The sequence below is a fragment of the Lepisma saccharinum genome, chromosome 29, assembly GCF_977018435.1.
Source record: "Lepisma saccharinum chromosome 29, izLepSacc3.1, whole genome shotgun sequence".
Classification (NCBI taxonomy): Eukaryota; Metazoa; Arthropoda; class Insecta; order Zygentoma; family Lepismatidae; genus Lepisma; species Lepisma saccharinum.
The window spans coordinates 42,613,870-42,635,561 of NC_139257.1; the positions used below are offsets into that span (position 1 = coordinate 42,613,870).

The 21,692-nt window shown below is 41.8% G+C and overlaps 3 protein-coding genes across 3 annotated transcripts; 2 read left to right on the forward strand and 1 right to left on the reverse strand.

Moving 5' to 3' along the window:
* Positions 1–3,245: 3,245 nt before the first annotated feature.
* Positions 3,246–6,709, reverse strand: LOC145981330 (outer dynein arm-docking complex subunit 4-like). The gene is made up of 2 exons (XM_083114539.1): positions 6,212–6,709; positions 3,246–4,401 (listed from the first exon to the last, which is right to left on the reverse strand). Exons 1-2 carry the CDS (start codon positions 6,621–6,623, stop codon positions 3,350–3,352), a joined length of 1,464 nt encoding a protein of 487 aa, XP_082970665.1. The 5' UTR covers positions 6,624–6,709; the 3' UTR covers positions 3,246–3,349.
* A 4,038-nt stretch (positions 6,710–10,747) lies between these two features.
* Positions 10,748–11,212, forward strand: LOC145981474 (protein GVQW3-like). The gene has a single exon (XM_083114704.1). It carries the CDS (start codon positions 10,748–10,750, stop codon positions 11,210–11,212), a length of 465 nt encoding a protein of 154 aa, XP_082970830.1.
* An 807-nt stretch (positions 11,213–12,019) lies between these two features.
* Positions 12,020–21,118, forward strand: LOC145981324 (outer dynein arm-docking complex subunit 4-like). The gene is made up of 2 exons (XM_083114529.1): positions 12,020–12,531; positions 20,041–21,118. Exons 1-2 carry the CDS (start codon positions 12,108–12,110, stop codon positions 21,114–21,116), a joined length of 1,500 nt encoding a protein of 499 aa, XP_082970655.1. The 5' UTR covers positions 12,020–12,107; the 3' UTR covers positions 21,117–21,118.
* Positions 21,119–21,692: the final 574 nt, after the last annotated feature.

Consider the following 21,692-nt stretch of genomic DNA (forward strand, 5'->3'; position numbering starts at 1 on the left):
CAATGGAAGATGAGTCCTCCCATCCACTGTACTCGTGTTTCATCCACTTCACCACAAGACACAAAGGACAACGAAAGTTCTTCTCCTTCCCTCACTTAACACAATTTCACAATCCTCCTCTCGTCAGATCTAAAAACACACTGTTTTTGAAAACGCACGTTTTCCCACTTCCGACAAATTTTCTTTAAAAAAAAAACAAAAAAAGGGAAGAAATAGCCAATCAGTTCGTCAGTTCTATCGCCCTTTGGCTCCTCTGTCCTCCCTTGGACCAATGGTCACCCGTCTTTCATGGTTCCATTTAACATTTTGCACAAAAAGAAGAAGAAAAAAGTAACTTATTGGAGACCCCTCTTTTCACAACACACACAACTGCCAACTCGTGTCCTTATTTACCCCTAACTTAGTTCCTGTACAAATTCTTTGTTGAAGCTATTGCACTCTATTATTCCATGTATAATAACTCATCACGCCTATGCAATGGATAGAGGATCCATTATTAATTATTTGAACAAAATTATGACAATGTAAAGTTTAGTTAATTATATAGGGGTTTGGTTATACTGGATCCTAGGGTGTCATTGGAATGCAGGGGTTGGGGTAACCGTACGGCCTCTCTGTCTTCTGGGTCGACAAAGAAAAAGACAAGAAACGGTCGACTAAGAAAAACGAAGAGTAAAAAAAATGATGGGCTTGCCAACGAGGAAAGAAAATATGAAAAATTAATAGCATAATACTACTAATAATAACAAAATAAAGGTGCGCTGAGTTTTAAGATTAAGGTTTATGTACCTTTGCACCAAATGAAGGTAGCACAGTACACTATCTGGGTATAACAGAGTGTATACTTGGTGGTAAGTGCTGTGGGGCGTCGACTGAAACGCGCCGCCACTGATGTAAACAAAATTTCCGCTATGGGAATGGTAAATCAATCAGACAGATGCAATATCTGTTCAAGGACACAAATTTGTATCAGTGCTTTGACTTCTTTAGTTGTCATATTAACTTACATATGATCACTGATTTGATTTATCGAATATATATATTAATATATTTTTTTATGTTTACTCTTTGTCTTCTTAAAATATATTCTATTGTTTTTCATCTTTCCAATTTGCTTTGTTCTTATTTATAAAGTTATTCATATATATTATGCTAATTCTTAATCTTGCACGCCTGGTGCTGCCATCTCTATTCCTCTTTGGCAAACTATTTACATTACTTGGTCCTATTGGGTACGTAACAGTATCTTTAAAGTCAACCTATATTTGTAATGAGTTCTTCTTTGTTTCCTCATTTCAAAGTTTGCAGGGTGCAAACATCACAAACAATGGCATAAGAAGAACAGAAAGACGCATATAAAAAAAGGTCGGTGCTTGGTAGCCACGAGGCTGAGCACAGCGCGCTACGGGACCCCGGTTTCAAATTCCTGCCTTGGTGCGGGTGTTCTTTGTGAGTGTTCCTTCATCAATATCATCATATCATCACTCATCCTCATCGCGATTAGCCATAAGTGGAAGAAAGGCTAAGCTAAATCAAATCATAAATCCGAAATACAAGACAAGCGCTTACACAGGGGTAAGGGAGAGTGTTGTAATGGTGTACAGTTAAGGGAGATTCGCGTTTTCGGTTAATTGTTAACAAATAAAATGCTTCAAATTAAGATTTCAAATTCAATCAATCAATCAAACCTACTCCATTTCAGAGCAAAATTATACAAAAAATAAGTAAATTAACAACCATTTCCCTGCACAATAAATACTGAAAAAAAAAACTAGCCAAGGAATCTTATACATGAGACCTCAAGGTTAGGCTCGAGATGAGGAATAATAGAGACATAAAAAGTCTCTAATTGGCACTGGCCGTGAGGAAAATCGTGAGAATGACGACAATCACTTACTTGCAGCTTTGGGGGCCTTCATAGAGCAGAGGAGGCAAAGGCCAAGCGGACCAGGAGGAAGGTCTCTACGTAATTAACCTTTACGGCTTCAGCAGGAAGGGGAAGGGGTGCTAAGGAAAATGCGCCTGTGGAACAGAAAGGGATTCTAAGCTAATCTTTAGATGAAACTGAAAGTAGTTTTGTGAAGTTACTTGTCTCCAAGCTATCGATTAAATGTAAAGTTCTCATCACTGGCCACTGCTCCTAAGAGGCCATTGTGGACTCATATCTGGCCGTTTTACATCCGTAATAAGTCTAGCGAGGCTCTGGCGTGTGGACTCACAGCCAATATAATCCTCTGGGGGCTCGTGATGTGCGGCCCTATAGATCTATGCTTGTAATTGTCCCTTAGTCCGTTTCGTCTTCTCGCCATTCATCCTCATCTTCGCAATCAGCCTAATTGGCAGAAAAACGACGTAAAATACTCTAATTCAATTATAACACCACTAAGCCTTGTTTCCATGATATGAAAAACTAAATATGCTGACCAAGGCAGAAATTTATTTAATTATAAAACATAAACTAAACGTAACGTTTCAACCTTCTAGCAAGGTCTTCTTCAGACTCTGCACTAAGTACAAATGTAACAAGGTACCAACAGGACACAACAGGACGATATATATATATATATATATATATATATATATATATATATATACAAACATTACTCCCCTCCAGACTATTAGAAAGTTGTTCTGGAACTTTCTAGCAGGTGGCTTTCCCTTGTCAACTGTACTTTCAACTGTGCTAGAATGTAATGTTTGTGTATATATATCGTCCTGTTGTGTACCTTGTTACATTTGTACTTGGTATAGAGTGTGAAGAAGACCTTGCTAGAAGGTTGAAACGTATGTTTAGTTTACGTTTTATAATAAAATTAATTTCTGCCTTGGTCAGCATATTTAGTTTTTTTTTTCTAATTCAATGAATCAGTCAACATGCGTAGTAAGCTTTCGCCACTTTTCTCTAATTCCTCTACATTTCCACCGATTCTTTTAAAGAGTATAAGGTCTCGTTGTTGTCGTTGGCACATCTGTACACTTCTGATTTCTCAAAACTTCAAAATACTGCCCTTCCTGCTCAAAAATTAAAAACTGAACTGCTGCATGAACAGGAGAGAGGCCATATTTTATAGCAAGCTCACTGCCAACGTGTGTCACCTACTGACTAGCAGAGCAACCACTCATACATTTCGTTGCTGTCACCCACTTGCCTACAGACATTGTAAACGTAACAGTTGGAAGATGACTCTTCAAATTTTATTTCAAAGTGAAAAGAATAATAAAAAAATACTTTGAGTAGGCTAGTGAATAACTGCGTAGTGTTCTAATAATGTCACGTGCAAACTGAAGCATTGGATATCCGGGAACAGTGTTCAAAAAATATCGCATGCAAAACTAAAGCATTTTACTTTCAAAGTTTCTCCAATTCTATCATGGTTTTATGAACGTAATTGAGAGCCATCAAATTATTGGTAACGGTGGCGTAATTTTCGGCATCAGCCAATGCTAGCTTGGCTTTGTCTATGCGGCCCAATCGGAACTCCGTCTGCGCCAATAGTACCGACGCGTTGAGGCACCACGTGGGGGAGTCAGCCGTCATGGCCTCCTCGACCGCCCTCCTCGCGTACAACCTGGAAGCTTCCAGCTTGTCTATTTCGTAGTAGCACCGTCCTATTTCATGGAACAGCCACGCCTTCTCCTCCGACAATTCCAGAAGCGGTATCGCGGTCTCCCACACCTCGACGGCCTTCTTGTACTTCTTGAACCTCGCGTGGGCCTTCCCGATGTTGGTCAGAGCCTTCACCCTGAGGTCCAACCGCTCCGATTCCTCCGCCAGCGTCTCGAACTTCACGTGGTACATCATGGCCTTCTCGTAGTCTCCGTGGTCCTCGTAGGCGTGCCCCATGAGCCCCCAGATGCTGCACAGGTAGTCGGACTTGTCAGGAATATACTTCTCCTTCTTCTTCTTGATAATGGTCAAAGCCTTCAGCCCGTCCCTCACGACATCCACCGGTTTCCTGTCCATCAAGTTCTCCTTCATCGTCCCCAAGAACTTGTCCAGTTGATCTCTTATTATTTGTATCTTATCCTGGTACTCCGATTCGATGATTCTCCTCCTAGTCTCCCACCACTGGGTGAGCCTCTTCGTGCTGTGGATCACCTTGTTCCTTCTCGCGTAGAGCGGCATCTCGTGGGCAAAGAGCTCCTTGTTCACGTCCAGGAATTCCAGTGTCTCTTCGGCAGGCTTCGTGAAAGTCTCCACGCCGCGGATGGTCGGATGCTCCAGCAAACTCTCCAGGAACACCAAATCCGGATGCAGCTGGTTGAGGACTCTACGAATTGCATTCTTCGTCTTCATCTTGTCTTTGGGTGTGTCGGTAGGGTACAAAACCAGATTGAGGTCGATCTCCACCTTTGGTATGATATTCCTTATCTCGTCGAAGTTCTGGCCCATTTGCTCTCCTGGAACGAGATGAAGAGAAGCATCACGTTTCAGTTGATTGATTTATATTACTTCGCGTTTCTGCCACTTTTAGCTAATTACGACGATGAGGTGATGAAATTGATGAATGGACACTCACACCCATGGCCAGGCAAGACGTTCAAGCGTGCTGTGCTAAATGAAGTTTAAGTATACTCAAACGGTTCGTAGCTTCAGCCGCATTTCCCCTCCATGTATTCACTTTCACCCTCACGCGTTTATTGGTGGAACCCTCTCGAGTCACTACTTGCGCAGAGACTTCATTTTGTTCACTTGCTCCTTAGATTCCCGAGAACGAGCGAAATAACAGCTGAAACCTAAGAACGAAAACGGCCTGTTAAACTTTGTTGCTGACAATAAGGTAATTTGAAAGATCAGCAGGGATATCGCGATCTTCCCAAGGTGCTATTGCAGCCAAGGATAATGAACACCAGGACCCAGAGTGCGAAATAATCGAAGACTTTGGGTAGGGGGACAATATACATGGTGTCTCAAAAGTAATAGCACAAACTGACACAGGTGAAAGTACACGATAATAGAAGCAAAAGAGTCTCAGTAAGCATGGGTCTGCAAACGAACCGCTTTCGAGATAATCGCGAATGTGTGATTACAAGCCGCCACTGACTTCATTGTTTGTAAACGTCGTCCTAGTTGGTAAATGCTAATAATGTGTGCGAATGTGTGGGTACAAGCCGTATCACCTCTCGGAAATGTTCTGTTTGATTGCAACGCCACCTCTCGGAAATGTTCTGTTTTGTAAACAAAGAGAAAATCTCGGAACGCGCAAGGAGTAAAGCATTCGGTGTTTACAAAATGCAGTCAGTGACGGCTTGTAGCCACACATTCGCACACATTATTAGCATTTTACCAACTAGAACGACGTTTACAAACAATGAAGCCCGACCCTGCGGCCGAGTGGTTAGCACAAGGGTCCCGGGTTCGAATCCCGGTCGGGCTTGGTTGTTTGTGAATGTCCATTCATCAATTTCATCATTTCATCACTCATCCCCATCTTCGCAAATTAGCCGAGAGGCACAAAACGCGAAGTAAAATAAACTAAATCAATCAATCAATCAACAAACAATGAAGTCAGTGGCGGCTTGTAATCACACATTCACGATTATCTCGAAAACAGCTCGTTTGCAGACCCATGTTTACTGAGACTTTTTTGCTTCTATCATCGTGTACTTCCACCTGTGTCAGTTTGCGCTATTACTTATGAGACACCCTGTATATAAAAATATATTCATACATATATTATTATATACATACGTATTTCTTATGTTATTAAATATAAAAATAAACCAAAAAATATTTAACATATATATTATTACATACATACAAGTAGGAATCAATTTGTTACTTTTACATCAATACAATCTAATATTTATGAAGTAGAAAATGATTTCCTTTAAAACTTGTTAAAAAAGCCATTATTATGTAGAAGTTTTTGTTTAGGTTTTCTTTCTATTAATATAAATGAATTAGATTTGTTATAATTGTCTTGCAATCTTGTTTTACTATTATTGTGCATACATTGTTACTTTTTCTGTAGATCTGTTAGTGGTTTCTTGATGGAGAGAAGCTTGCAACACTTACACGCAAGGACACACATTACCCTTCGTTCTTTGTGTGTGTTTTCGATGATATCCTTAGTATAGCACATTTGAATTGAAAACTAAGTGCTTTCTTTGTTCTTATAACAAAAACTCTCCCTGCGAAAATTTAGTGGAGTGATTTTTAGGACAATATTGTTGGTGGGAGGAAAGCCATATCCCCACGATTCCTCACCTATGCAGTTGTCGATGGCCTCCTTGGCAACGCGCAAGCCATGCTTGAACTGGGCGCTTGTTGGCCTCATGTGAAGACCCCTGCTGAAGTAGACGGCCGATGCCTCGAACTTCTTCATGCGGTAGAGAGTGTCCCCCTTCTGGTAAATGGCCCGCGTGTGGTTGGGCCTCTTCTTTAGGACGCTGTCAACCTCCGACATGGCTTCCTCCAGGTGGCCCAGGTTCATCAAGCATTTGCTCAGGTACACCCTGCTCTCCAGGTGGTCGGGGCTGAGGACGAGGGCAGCTGAGAAGGACTTCTGGGCCAGCGCGAACTTCTTGAGTGTGAAGAACCGTATGCCTTCCGAGTACTGGTCGTCCAAGGTGGTCACGGGTTCCGGTACAGCCCGGACTTTCTTTGCTCTGGCAGCCATCAAGGAATGAAATCAACTCTTGTTCGCTCAAGCGCAGTAGAACTGCGATACTGCTCAATAGTAAAGATTCTCTTGTTCTTTTCTAACCTAAGCGCAACGTTTCCGTAGAAATAAGTAAAAACCAGAAAGGCCTCTCGTCGGTCATTGTTGCGCGCTCCAAGAAACAATCCGTACTTTCTTTCCTTTACGGTATTTAAGTTATACTTAAAAGTGTACGTAAGAACATTGTTAACATATGCATGTGTTGTGTGGCAGCACTTTTAAAACTTGAACTCCTCGATGGCGCAATGGTCGTCGTCGCTTTGTAATCAAGGGGTCCCGGGTTCGATTCCCGGTGGAGGCATATAGTGGTTCGGATCCCACTTTAAACTGTACGTCCAGTCCCGATTAGCCTTACTGTGCATAAAGTGGACTTAAAACAACAAATAAATCCAATCCAATTATTTTGAAACTTGAGAAACCATCCATTTCGATACTCCTTCTGATTTCGCAAATATGTTGCAACATTGTAAACAATTTCTGTGGCCTGTCCTCTAAGGGGCTTTCCAGAGCAGATTGTGGATTTCGTTGGACCCGGCATGATTTGATTTTTGCATTTCAAAAATATGCAGCCAAGAGTAAAGAGCAAGAACATTTCAGTGCTTTAAAAAAGAACACAGGCAAGAGTGTTATCAGATTGCATTCTCGTAGTGATTGTTGTACGATAAACAAGAGAACCCCCACCCCACTCGGCTTTTTTAAAAAAAACATGCCACTGCTCGATGTCGCATTCATAAAATGAAGTCATTCGCCCAGTAGTTTCTCTTCGTCGTAAACCTTAACGCGCGTGCGTAATGCTACAGTTTACGATCCGCGCACCGCACGCATTTTCAAAGACCGGATTAAATCAAATGAACCACTGATAAACTGATATGAGCCGGCACTGTCAATCTACACAGTAAAAATAGTTTGTCATATTTGTTTTAGCTTAATTTTGCTGAGTTGGTACCACTCGTAGTCTCAAGGCCAGACCAGTACGTAGAAGTGTATGACGTAATAGGAAGTGCTCCGCAGCGATCTGCGCATTTAGGGACTTAACTTGTCAGGCTATAGAGAGCGGGATTCAGTCTTGGTCTACTCTACCACCTAACTCTGGACAGCACTGCAGTGGTCGGCGCATCACAATAGTGATCCACTTGTTTATATTTGCACGATACTGCCATTTGGCAACATTGTTGACCTTTGCTCCCCACGAGCCTTCGTGAAACAGTCCAACAACTGTTCGTTCAGCATTTATTTGAAAAAAGATTCTTTGTTGACTTCTTATAGAGCTCACATTTCAGTGCAGTACAATAGTGATCGGAGCGACTATTGACAACAGGGGAGCCAAAACGTGTGGGGCCAGAGGGGCCCATGGCCCTCCAATTTCCCTTTGCCCCCCTATAAGGTGCCCAATCATGGGCGGAGTTTGAGCTTTTGCTTTGGGGGGAGGGCAGACTCTGGGAGAAGCATATGATGATCCCCTAGTTTATAAGGGGTTCGGAGGCCTTCCCCCGGAAATTAAAAAAAACATCAACTTAAAAACACTGAGTTTTAGGCCTTTTAGATTTGAAAATGTTGAATTTCCTCGCTTTACTAAACAAATATTAATTAGTATATTTGTTGTCAGTTTTAAAAGAAGCAAAACAGTACGATTATTGCATTTTGCATTTCATTAATATTTTATTGATACAATACTTGTATTAATTTAAAAAAGTTACGGTACAATAGTAAGCTTTAGAAATTTTAGAGAAAATAAATTGAAAAGTTCTTTTGATGCCTCAGCAGTAACTGTTGACTCAACACAAAGTCATTTTACGTTTTTCTTTCTTCAAACTGTACACATCAATCAAATCGTCTAAGATCCGCTATTGCGGTGCAATTACCGCACATGCCATCATGCCAAACGTCAAGATTTGTGGTATGGCTTCATAACAAAAATGTAGTAACTGAACCTAATCATGTGTTATTTTTTAGTTTTTTTAAGTTGGGGGTCAGGCCCCCCTGGCCCCCAGAACTCCGCCTATGTGCCCAATGTATAACTTTGAACTTTATTTCAATAAAGATAGTTAAAAGACCAGAAAATATAACTTTAAAATTATAATTATTAAGCTATATGATTTCTGTGGAGCAAGTATACACAAAATTCAATATTTCAGTACCTTTTGAAAGACAGACAATATTTCTGAATGAAAAGTAGTGAGATAAAGTAATTCGTCCACTGTTTCACATCTGAAGTCTAACAATTGAAATATTAACAAATAACAAAATATGATTTACTCTAAATCTAAGGTGGCTCAGTCGGTAACGCGTCTGACTACCATGCTAAAGGTCCCGGGTTCGATCCCCGGCCGGTTCAAATCCGGGAACTTTTCTAACGATGGAAGCGGCCCCGGCGCCCACCCAGCGTCGAATAACATGGGTACCTGGGGGAAACCCTGAGGGGTAAAGGCGGTCAGGGGCGTGATGCTGATCACATCACCCCCACTCACGACCGGATCAAGAAAGTGTGGGGCGTTACCCCCACACCCCCTATACGCCTTCACGGCGTGGTGCTATGCACAGGGGAGCACTTTACTTTACTAAATCTGGATAATCCCTGTATATAATATTTATAAATTTTGGTAAGAATTGACAATATAGAGAAAGTCTGTAATTCACTTGCTACTTCCTATACTCACTTCTTATGCACTCCTGGTGACGTATCTGGAGTTACGATGTGCGGGTCGCGTGTTAAAATTGTAGATTTACGTGTAGAAGTTGTAAAATAACCTTGTTATTTAACGCGATAATTCTCCATATGGCATGTTCCGTAGTGATGAAACATTGTTCGTCGGTTACGTGCTACAAAACTAGGAATTCCTTATTGAAAGTGATCATTGGCCCACAAACCATTCACGGAAGGTTAGGTTAGGTTCAGTTAGGTTAGGCAATCATAGTTTTAACATTTCGTTTGTAAAACTATGCATATACACCTATATATAAAGAAAAATCAATCTGCTTTTTTTCAAATTTCCAAACGTGACCTCGGTTTTTTACAACAGATTCGTGATTGGGAGGCCAAAATTATGATAAAGGCTATTATGATAAATGGCGACGTTAGCGACCTGGAACTAGAGACAGTCCGCGACGTACAGAGGGTAAAATGAATGAAATTAATCCCTTTTTTATAACTGCACACTCTTATGTAACACATTTCCGTCAATCCGCCCTTAGCTGTCATGTGACAGGGTCAACAAGCGCGTTCAATCAGGGTGCGGGGGGAGGGACAGAGGGGAGAGTTTTTGTTCCAAGAACACACACGAAATATTAGTTTGGGAGTGGAATATACTTTTACTGGAATAATATCGAAAACATATACAAAGAACGGACAAGAGAGAGCCTCATCTCTAAGGACACTGAACCCAGCAATTCCCAGACACAGAAATTAGTCAGACTTGTTATTTTATCTCCATTTCTCACCGCCTTTCGTCAGCTACCGCAAAGTATATAATTATATTAATAAAACACGTAATACGATTTACATGTCAATTTTATGTAAAAGGTAAAAGGTAAAGTGTTCCCCTGTGCATAGCACCACGCCATGAAGGCGTATAGGTATTATCTTCTTAATGTGTTTTAATTCTTACCCCTCCCCCTAGCCACGCAAATCATTGTTCATAGGATTAGTATATTTACATCTTAATTTGCAATTGAATTATTGTATATTTTATAATATAATTTGATTATGTAATAACTGATACATATTTAATTAAGGTTGGTATCATCGTGATATAGGTAATATTGTGATAGTTTTGTATTGACGTATCACGAAATAACCTCGCATGCGAGAACCTGCCTGTCGTTCGTACGTGTTTCGTAAAGGTCCTGCCAGTAAGTGAGCAAAATGACGCCAGGCAGAAACACACGTGTTGATGTGTATACGTCAATACAAAAGTATCACCATATTAGCTACATCACGATAATACCAATCTTTACCATTCCATTCAATAAATAACCGGAAAAGTTGTATAAAAAATCGAAAATACAACCATGTTTGGTGTTTCTTTGTTATGGGCCTGGCACGCCTGCCTCACGAACGGGGTGCTGGGAATCAGTGAAACAAGATGGCGACACCCTTGCAGGTTTGCACCAACTTGGAGCAGCGAAGTGTCATTAGATTTCTGTTAGCTGAAGGGTTGAAACCAATCGAAATTCACCGTCGGATGGCAGTGCAATATGGTGAAAACTGTTTGAGTCGAACGCAAATGTACGAGTGGGCAGAGAAGTTCAAACAGGGTGTAACAAGTGTTCAAGATTCGCAACGTCCAGGACGCTCTGTCTCTGCAGTCACGGAGAACAACATTGCGAGAGTTGACGAGTTGATACGGGAAAACAGGCGTATTACGGTGAGTGAGATTGCATCAAAGATGAACGTTAGTGTCGGATCAGCCCACCATATTGTTCATGACGTACTCATGTTCAAGAAAGTGTGTGCGAGGTGGGTTCCAAAACATTTGACACCAGAAATGAAAGACAGGCGAATGTATGCGTGCGGGGAGCTTTTGCGACAGTACGAGGCTGAATTGTAGGCATTTCTTCACCGTACTGTCACGGGAGATGAAAGTTCGGTACATTTTTACGAACCCGAACGAAAGCGGGCTACAATGGAGTGGCGACATTCTTCATCTCCAAGACCCAAGAAGGTGCGAGCTGAAAGAAGTGCTGGTAAGGTCATGTTGACTTTATTTTGGGATCATAAGGGAACAATTCTTGAACATTACATGCCGAGAGGTCAAAATGTAAACAGTGTGACATACGAAAACCTTATGCGTGAAAATTTAAAACCAGCAATTTTGAAGAAGCGACGTGGTCTGGTGTCCAGTGGCGTCCTGTTACTGCATGACAACGCGAGACCACAAACTGCTAGAGTCACATTAGCAGTGACCTAAGTTCGTCTGCTTACCCCGCCCCCCATATTCCCCGGATCTGGCACCTTCAGATTATCACATTTTTGGCCCACTTAAAGACGCTCTTAGTGGCTCAAGGTTCGAGGATGATGAAGACGTCAGGCAGCAGTGCATGACTGGTTACGCACACGCCCAAAATAATTCTTTGCACGTGGAATTGGGAGGCTTGTCTAGCGCTGGCGCAGGTGCATTGATGAGGGGGACTACGTTGAATAATAATAATAATAGATTCTGTACAAAAAAATATTTATTTAATGAACCTTGTATATATATAGTGTGTGTGCGTGTGTGTCCATCTGCTCCTTCCCCCCACCAATCTGCAGTGATTTCGCACCCTGCGTTCAATTCAACAATAGGGCTCTAATCTCACCTTACACAGTCAACAATGATACAATTTATATCATATCCTTGGAAACAAAAGTAGTTTTGTAATATTTTTTTTATATCATTATTACTCGTTTACATTTTTTACTTTTTACAAACACCTTCGACCCATTTATTCCCTGCAGTATACAGGATGTCCCAGCTGCTACCAGAGAACCGGAAGAAGCTGAAGCAACCCGTGGTGCCTACCAGCACTTTCGGAGACTTCTTCAGCGAAGGGACCAAGCTCTTCGGTCTGAGGAGATACCAGCTGGCCAGCCGGTTACTCAACAAGGCCCTGGAAGAAAACCCGAAGAGCGTGGAGACCAGGATACTCCTGAGCAAATGCCACATGTACCTGGGTGACCTCCCGTTGGCCCTTGCGGAGGCGGAGGAGGTCAGCAGGGGGTACCCCGGCGACGCCAGAGCCACCCTTCAGCAGGCACTCACCCTCTTCCGCATGAGGAGGTTCGAGGAGGCGATGGTGCGGTTCTGCAGAGGGTTTCAACATCGACCGAGCATGCAGGAGTTTACGGTGGGAATGATTTGCTGCAAGGAAGCCATTGAAAACTGCGTAGGTGAGAGAACAAACTGTTTTTTCTTTGCTGAATCAAAACCCCGCATCACACGGAACTGGATTTCCAGTAGGTATGCCCTAGTTGGCGCTGGACTTGCTATCAATTTGCTAGTTTTCGCCTCACACGATACTTATCAGCGTACTTGTCGATAGACTTTTGTTCCCATACGAGGAAAGTTGTAATGGCGGCCGCGTGAGATGTAAACAATGTATCACTTCACATTTTTAAAAGCCGATAACTATTCAACCGAGAGGAATAACGTTTCGTATAAAACGTTATTAGGTACAAAACAATGGCGCTGCTTAGATACATACTTTATAACGTTTACTGTACACGTATGGAAGCATATTTTAGTTGTTCAAATGTAAACACCGTGCACTCGGCATAAATGGTGTAACTCAACGCGCCTTTCATGCTGTATACGTTATACATTGCTGGAGTAACACTCGGAAACCACAGACAAAAGCGTTCCTTTGCACACTCGCAGATTATCTTCACATAGCGAAACTTTGCTCTGATTGGCTGTTCCACAGAATCCAGTCGAGGAGAGCAAGTAGCAATTAGAACATGTCCTATTCCTCCAAACCAGTCAAGCTGTCAGCCAGGTGGCCATGATTGCTACCTAGAAAGTTAGTTCAGCGCCAACTAGGGCATTCATACTAGTTATCCAGTTCCGTGTGATAGGGGCTTAAAACTGAACGCAACTCCAACTGGCGGTTGACCTTGATGGCTATTTCTGGCGCGTCCTGTCCCCCAATCATTTTCGGGGGCGTGTGGCCCAATGGGTGTGAACAAACTCGGTTGCGAAGTAAAAGCTGAAGGGATCATATCGCTCTCCCGAAGCAACGTTGCCAAGCGTACTTCTGTTTTTGCAGTTGCCTTTATATGACTGTGTGTCCGCCTGCATTCCGACCTGTGGGTGGTCCCTCCGGAAACTTCATCGTGCAGAATCACGTGTGCAGTTCAACCCGCTGATTTCTGGTGTTGACCGAGAAAACTCGTTCTCCCTTTACAGTACGTTTGGCAACATGTGGTGGACCCAACGCTCATTTGTTTCGTCCCGCGAACAACGTTCGGTACCTTGTGACTCGAAAATGCCCGATCTCTGTCGAATAAAATTCAACTGATCGCTGATTCGCTGTTTCCCAGCCGCCAGATGGAGTTGCGTTCATTATACAGGGTGGGAAATAAGCTTTTGCTAGGGGTCTGTAGGAAAAAGTAACAACAATTAAGAACTTATGGTAATACCAAATGTTTACTACGACAATTGTGGTCACAAAAATAAAATTAAAAGTTAGTTCACGACAAAGCACCATGCTTCAAGAAAACCAAGACCTTCTTCGGCGAAGTGGCATTGACTTCTTCAGCAGTTCTGAATGGCCGGGTGCATCACCGGACCTGAATGCAGCGGAGCACTTTGGGGCTATTCTGAAGGACGCATATGAGTCCTTGATGATAGTGGAACGCGGACCGGACCGCTATTCCCGGCCAACACTCCTTGCACATCTGGAACAAGTCCTCCGTGACATGGAATGGAATACGGACTGTTTGCGAATCTTCTGAGCTCCTACCCTGATCGTCTTCGTGCTGTGAGAGAAGCAAACGGCGGACATACTAACTTTTAATTTTGTTTTTGTAACCACAATTGTCGTAGTAAACATTTGGTATTACCATAATTTCTTAATTGTTGTTACTTTTTACTGTGGACCCCTAGCAAAAGGTTATTTCCCACCCCGTAGATGCTATTGTCAGTGGCTTGCCCAGGATTTTCGAACGTATTCTTTTTTTTTAGGAAGTCAGTCCTCATTTTCCAATATTTTTCTGACTTTGAATTTTTTTAAAGAATTCTGAGGCAAAGCGGGGAGGGGGGGGGGTGGTTATGACCAACATACACAACATACACAGCATGTAGAAGACAAGAAGATGAATCTTCCTTGGTAACGTTTTGCTCGGTGAAGCCTTTTCTCGAAGAAGAGGTGCATGCAGGGTGCGAAATCATATAAGACTGGTGGGGGGAGAAAGATCTTAATCTATAAAGCCCCTCCCCCACAAACATACATATAAATTATACCATATACATATTTATAATTTTATTAAAATTAAACATAAATTACTAATTAATTAACTAAATTAGTAATTAAACATATTATTATTATTATTAATTAAACACAAAGAAATAAATTTGTTACTTTTCTGTACGTATATAAGATATTATAATGTAGCAAACTACTTCATTTACTAACTGCATAAAGATGTTAATAACTTATGAAATAGTTGAAGTGTTTCTATTTTATTTAGTTTTTGCTTTATGTTAATATAAATCAATTATATTTCCTAGTTATTTTTGTCTTGCATTCTTGTTTTACTTTCTTGTGCATTTTGATGTAGAATTGTTAATGATCTCTTGAGAGATAGAACGCATTCAACACTCGCAACCACACTAAATTGTGTATGTTTTCGATATTATTCTTAGTAAAGTATATTTGAAATTAAAAGTAATTGCTTATCTTTTGTTTGTTGTAACAAAAACTCCCCCCCCCCAAACTCCCCCCCCGGAAATTTTTGGTGGGGGGGTTTTGAGGTCAAGGTTGTTGGTGGAGGGGAAATCCCCCCCGGTCCCCTCCAGGATTTCGCACCCTGGATGCATGGTGTACTAGTTCTCTTCCATGTACATTTCGGTAATTGCAGTCTAGCAGGCAAACGAAGCTCTGGCGTCTGGGCTCGCAGCTAGTAAAATCCTCTGAGATTTGTGTTGTCCTTTCATCATTTCCATCTTATCATTATCCATCCTCATCGTCACGATTAGCCAAAAAGTGGACGAAAAGCGCAGTAAAATAAACAAAAGCATTCAATCAATCAAACCTTGTTTCCACTCTCCGAGTAAAAAAGTAAAGTGCTCCCTTGTGCATAGCACCACGCCATGAAGGCGTATAGGGGGTGTGGGGTAACGCCCCACACTTTCTTGATCCGGTCGTGAGTGGGGGTGAGGTGATCAGCATCACGCCCCTGACCGCCTTTACCCCCCAGGGTTTCCCCCAGGTACCCATGTTATTCGACGCTGGGTGGGCGCCGGGGCAGCTTCCATCGTTAGAAAAGTTCCCGGATTTGAACCGGCCGGGGAACGAACCCTGGACCTTTAGCATGGTAGTCAGACGCGTTACCGACTGAGCCATCTTCGACGCTCCGAGCCCTTGACAAAATAAACTTTCTGTGCTGTGTGTACGTAATCATGTACTACAGATTCAAGGTTGCCACTTACAGTTATTTTATTTGTCGGGAAACATACTAAATATTATAGCTCAGTATCGAAATTATTATGATTCGAGCCAACATGTCGACAGTGTGGAGAAACCAAGGTTTGGCTCTTCTTCTTTGATATCATACATATCTATACATCAGGAGCTTATATTCTAGGCTAGCTAGGCTATCTGCGAAGCCTGAAGTCTAGAGAATAAAATACAGGAGAAAAATAGATCAGAAATTGTAAATAATATTATTCATATCCGTGAGATATGGAGTTGGCAACCTGATTTCTTGTGAGTTGGCAACCTAATTTCTTATGAGTTGGCAACCTGATTTCTTATGAGTTGGCAACCTGATTTCTTATGAGCTGGCAACCTGATTTCCTATGAGTTGGCAACCTGATTTCTTATGAGTTGGCAACCTGATTTCTTAGGTGTTGGCAACCTGATTTCTTAGGAGTTGGTAAACTTATTTCTATTCATAGCCTAGGACCATGTGCCATAGTGAGATAGCCCCGACCTTGGACTCAATATACGCCACTGCTATACATATATATTGATGTATCTCTATATATGATTCATATCCCTTTTATGATTTTTGTACAGAAGTAACTTCATCACTAAATTACATTTTAACATGGAGATGATGACTATTTTCACTTTAGTTTCAATTTTACTGCGTCATTCACTTCACGACCCATGTTTGAAGTCCCACTGCCACAGACAAATTACGGTTATACGTGAACTACTGAGCTTCGAGCGTATACCGATTGTTTGCCTGTTCGAGCGGTATTCGCTCATGCGACGAAACAGTTGATTCGGTGAGCCATCTAGCGTCATCCGTGTGAACTATTAGACGATCGAGCATGAAAGCCTCGATGCAGCACTAGATGTATTCACATTACATAGGACACTCCTTGCTTTTGCACAATTTTATCGTGTTCCGACAGAAAAAAATAAATGACACTGGCAACCATGAATCATTTATGTGGGTGGACGTACAGAATAGAAAATGCTATTTTTCGAGGGAAAGTAGCGCCGAAACGAGTCCTTGTTGAGCAAAACAGTACAAACAGAAAGTTGTTGGTCTTGAAGTCCTCTTGTTAATTTGAAAGTTGCCACACAAACACTAACGCTCATATACACCCTGTATACTGAAATCATTGATTGATTTGGTGTTTTATGTCCACTTTATGCACAGAAATGCTAATCGGGACTGGGCCTACAGTTTAAAGTGGGATCCGAACCACTATGTGCCTCCAACGGGTATCGAACCCGGGACCCCTTGATTAAAAGGCGACGACAATACTGAAATCATATATGAGCGTTAGGTGTTATAGGTAACCCTTTAAAAAGGCACTCAGAAGACATTTGCAATTGATAAGCAAATAATGAATCAAAACGAAAATAAAAATATCTCAAGTAGTACACCATGGAATAAATTTTATAGACAAACGAGGTTCTGGCGATTTGACCTACAGTCAATTGTGTCTTGTACATGTAACACCATTAAGCCTTGTTTCCATATGAAAAACTCAATATGCTGACCAAGGCAGAGATTTATTTTATTATAAAACATAAACTAAACGTAACGTTTCAACCTTCTATCAAGGTCTTCTTCAGACTCTGCACCAAGTACAAATGTAACAAGGTACAAAACAGGACTATATATATACACAAACATTACTCAACTCAAGACTATTAGAACGTTGTTCTGGAACATTCTAGCAGGTGGCTTTACCTTGTCAACTGTACTTTCAACTGTGAAAGAATGTTCCAGAACAACTTTCTAATAGTCTGGAGGGGAGTAATGTTTGTGTATATATATCGTCCTGTTTTGTACCTTGTTACATTTGTACTTGGTGCAGAGTCTGAAGAAGACCTTGCTAGAAGGTTGAAACGTTACGTTTAGTTTATGATTTATAATAAAATAAATTTCTGCCTTGGTCAGCATATTGAGATTTTCTTGTACATATTTGTTCGCGATTGTTCTTTCATCATTTTCATCTCATGATCAATTTCATCCTCACGATTAGCCAAAAGTCGCACTCAATTGTCAATCTCCCTTCCACATACAGTAGTACACCCTGAACTGCATTTGGCAGACTAGCCAGGCTCTGAGGTCTGGACTCACAACCAGTACAAACCTCTGAGGGGCTCGTGTTCCTGTATATTTGTGATTGTCCCTTCATCCATCTTATCACCATGCATCCTCATCTTCGCGGTCAGCCAAAAGTTACAGAAAAGCGAAGTAAAATAAACTAAGTCTATTAATGAATCAGAAGTAGCAGAAAAACAAAGTAAAATAACGCACATCAATCAAAATCAATCAATCAAAAGTAGCAGAAAAACAAAGTTAAATAACGCACATCAATCAAAATCAATCAATCAGAAGTAGCAGAAAAACAAAAGTTAAATAATGTACAAGAATCAAAATTAATCAATCAAAAGTAGCAGAAAAACAAAGTTAAATAACGCACATCAATCAAAATTAATTAATCAAAAGTTGCAGAAAAACAAAAGTTAAATAACGGACATCAAAATTAATCAATCAAAAGTAGCAGAAAACAAAGTTAAATAACGCACATCAATCAAAATCAATCAAAAGTTGCAGAAAAACAAAGTTAAATAACGCACATCAATCAAAATCAATCAAAAGTTGCAGAAAAACTTAGTTAAATAACGCCATCAATCAAAATCAATCAAAAGTTGCAGAAAAAACAAAGTTAAATAACGCCATCAATCAAAATCAATCAATCAGAAGTAGCAGAAAAACAAAAGTTAAATAACGCACATCAATCAAAATCAATCAATCACATCTTTGCATATTTATCTGTAATCATTTAGTGGTAGCAAACAAGAACATTTATATTTCTTGCTATCAAGGGATCCTGGGTTCAATACCCAGTGGAGGCACGTAATGGTTCGGATCCCACTTTAAACTGTAGGTCCAGTCCCGATTAGCCTTTCTGTGCATAAAGTGGACTGAAACAAAGATTGGCAGATATAAACGAACTCTAGTAAGACATACTCTTTACCACGAGTATATTTCTCCAACAAATTGAAGCCGGTCCTCTTTGGCGGAGTGGTTAACACATCGCGCTACGACGCCAGGGGTCCCGGGTTCGAATCCCAGCCTGGGCATGGATGGTTGTGTATGTCCATTCATCAATTTCATCCTATCATCACTAAAATCTTCGCAATTTAGCCAAAAATGGCACAAAACGCGAAGTAAAATTAAGCAAATCAATCAATCAATCCGACTAAATGAAGGTTGGCGCGAAATATTAATTCATTAATAGTTGGGCCAGCCATGCAAAACTTCAAGTAGACCTCAAGATCTTGCACTTTTAACCTTGGCGGGCGGAATTTTCCTCAGGATAATTTGTACACCATATCTATGCAAGCTTGTAGAGCCACATTACAAATAAGATGAGAGAGAACTGATGATTAACCTGTTTATACAGTGAAACGTTGATAGCTCGAACCTCATCTCGAATTCCTTGATAAGTCGAATTTTTTGTAATCCCCTTGAATTGTCCATAACACTCAATACTAATTTTACCTCAACAACTCGAATAAAACCTTGATAAAATGAATCTTTGTACAGTTTATGGGATGCCGTTCGAGCTCAATAACTCAAAGGTAGAGTGTGAAAAACCTCTGAGTCGAATTTAAATTCTAATCACCTCCATAACTCGAAGATTTAGTCGCACGGACCTCAATAAGACGAAGTGTAGGGATCCAAAGTTTTGTTCAATAAAATTTATTTCTACGTATGTTGTACTGTACACGTACTAACTTAAAATGATGCTAGAGGGAGATTATTTCCATAACATCTTTGGCTGTTATGCATTTGAAGCTTCGGAACGAGTCACAACTCTCGAAGCAGCCAATGAACGAAGCGAACCACTGACGTCATCTCAACCCAGATCCTATCGCTAAGCCCCCTGCTCAGTATCTACACGCCCGCTAGGCTCGCTAGACAGACTCGCGTAGTCCGCTGGAGATGTTCCGAAAGTAATTCGACTCTACATACGTTAATGGCATACGTAGTAAACTTTAGATCTCTATAACTCGAAGTCGGCGATTCTGGCCCTCAATAACTCGAAGGTTGGTACCTCGAGTTTTTTTATTTTCCCCCTCAAGTTGGTGTCATCAAGCTTCCACTGTAGTGTGGCTTCCATAGTTCTAACGTTTTTTACTGTGTATTAACAACATAAGCATGCCCTTATCAGTTGTTCTACACTGTTACTTCTAATTTTAGGAGATCGAATAGGTTTGGATTTCGATGAAGTCAAGGACACCGTGATAAAACTCAGTGGACATTCGCCCTCCGTCTTGTATTCGAGGAGCCACACGCAGGACTTGAAACATCCAGGGTACGGAATCACCAAGATCCTTGGTTCCTTCAATTCGGACGCCGACTTCTTCAAGCACCTCGCGGTCCTCGATGAAGAGGAAAGAGCCGATTCGCTCGTGGGCATCGCGAAGGGTGGCTTGGAGTTCCTCAGAGTCCAGAAGCTCTTGTGGGAAGAGGAGAAGCCGCTGTACGCAAGAAGAAACGAGCTACTGTTCAGCAGCAAAACCTTACGGCAGATGTGGAAGGAGTGGAGAAGGATCATGCAGGCAGAGCTGCAGGAAAAGATTGCGGAAACGGCGCAGAGAGTGCGCAAAGCCCAGCAGCTGATGCGCAACCAAATACAAAACGGGTTACCGACGGAAGCTCTGCGGAATGGGTGGAAGGTGATAGAACTCATCAGCAAGAAACCGCAGAAGTACGTCCCAGAGAGGACGGAGCTCTTATGCGACACCTACGGGATTATAGGCAGCGCGTACGAGGACATAGGCGCGTACGAGAAGGCCATCGGTTACCACGTCAAAGCCCACGAACTGGTGAAGAGAAGCGAGAAGGACGAGCTCGTGGCGAGGGTGCTGGTCAACCTCGGGAGATCGTACGCGAGGTTCAAGAAGTACAAGAAGGCAGTGGCGACCTGGGAATCCACCATCCCGTACTTGCACGTGTCGGACGAGAAAGCATGGCTGTACCACGAGATCGGCCGATGCTACTACGAGATGAACAAGCTGGATGCTGCCAGGCTGTACGGGCTGATATCCCTCGAGGAAGGGAAGGTAGCAGAGGACGCCACGTGGTGCCTGAACGCCGCCACCCTGGTGGCGCAGACAGAGTTCCGGATGGGTCGCCTGAGGAAGGCAATGCTGGCGTTCGATGAAGCGGAGAAGTACGCATCGGAACTCGACAACAACATGGCGCTCAGCTATGTCGCCAAAATGAAGGACGAGATGGAGAAAATGGAGAAGACTGCAGGAAGCAACGACTAATTACCACATACGTTGTATATTTATATTTCTTTGTGAAACAATTCTGTTACATTTGGAAACATTTACTGTACACTCTTTTCTATATACAAAATACAATCAATTTTTGGAATGTTCATTCATCCATTATTCTCTCCCTTAATCGACAGGTTTTTCACAGCAACCTACAGGCTTTCAGATCGTGCGCCTTATGTTTCATGTCAGCGTAGGATTCACTTAATCTACATCTGATATATTCTACTTCTCCGTTAATCATTTTCCCCAGTTCCTTCTTAGCCACACCCAAGATCTTCTTTACTTAATCACTTCCAGCAGCGCTCTTCTTTCACCAACACCTTCCAACAGATGCATTTCTTTCTTTGTCAACTCCACACAGTACATTCCGTATCATGCTGAAGGCATGTCTCGAATCCGGGATCCCGGGCGCCATAGTCCGATAGCCTAAGCATTTCATAAAAAGGGCCCGAGTATGAAAGAAGCTGGAAAGAGCTTCTATCAAGCAAATGCCACCTGCGATCTTCAGCGGATGTAAAACTCCGCTGATACGAATTCTTCCGGAATGGCAGGGAAGATACTGCA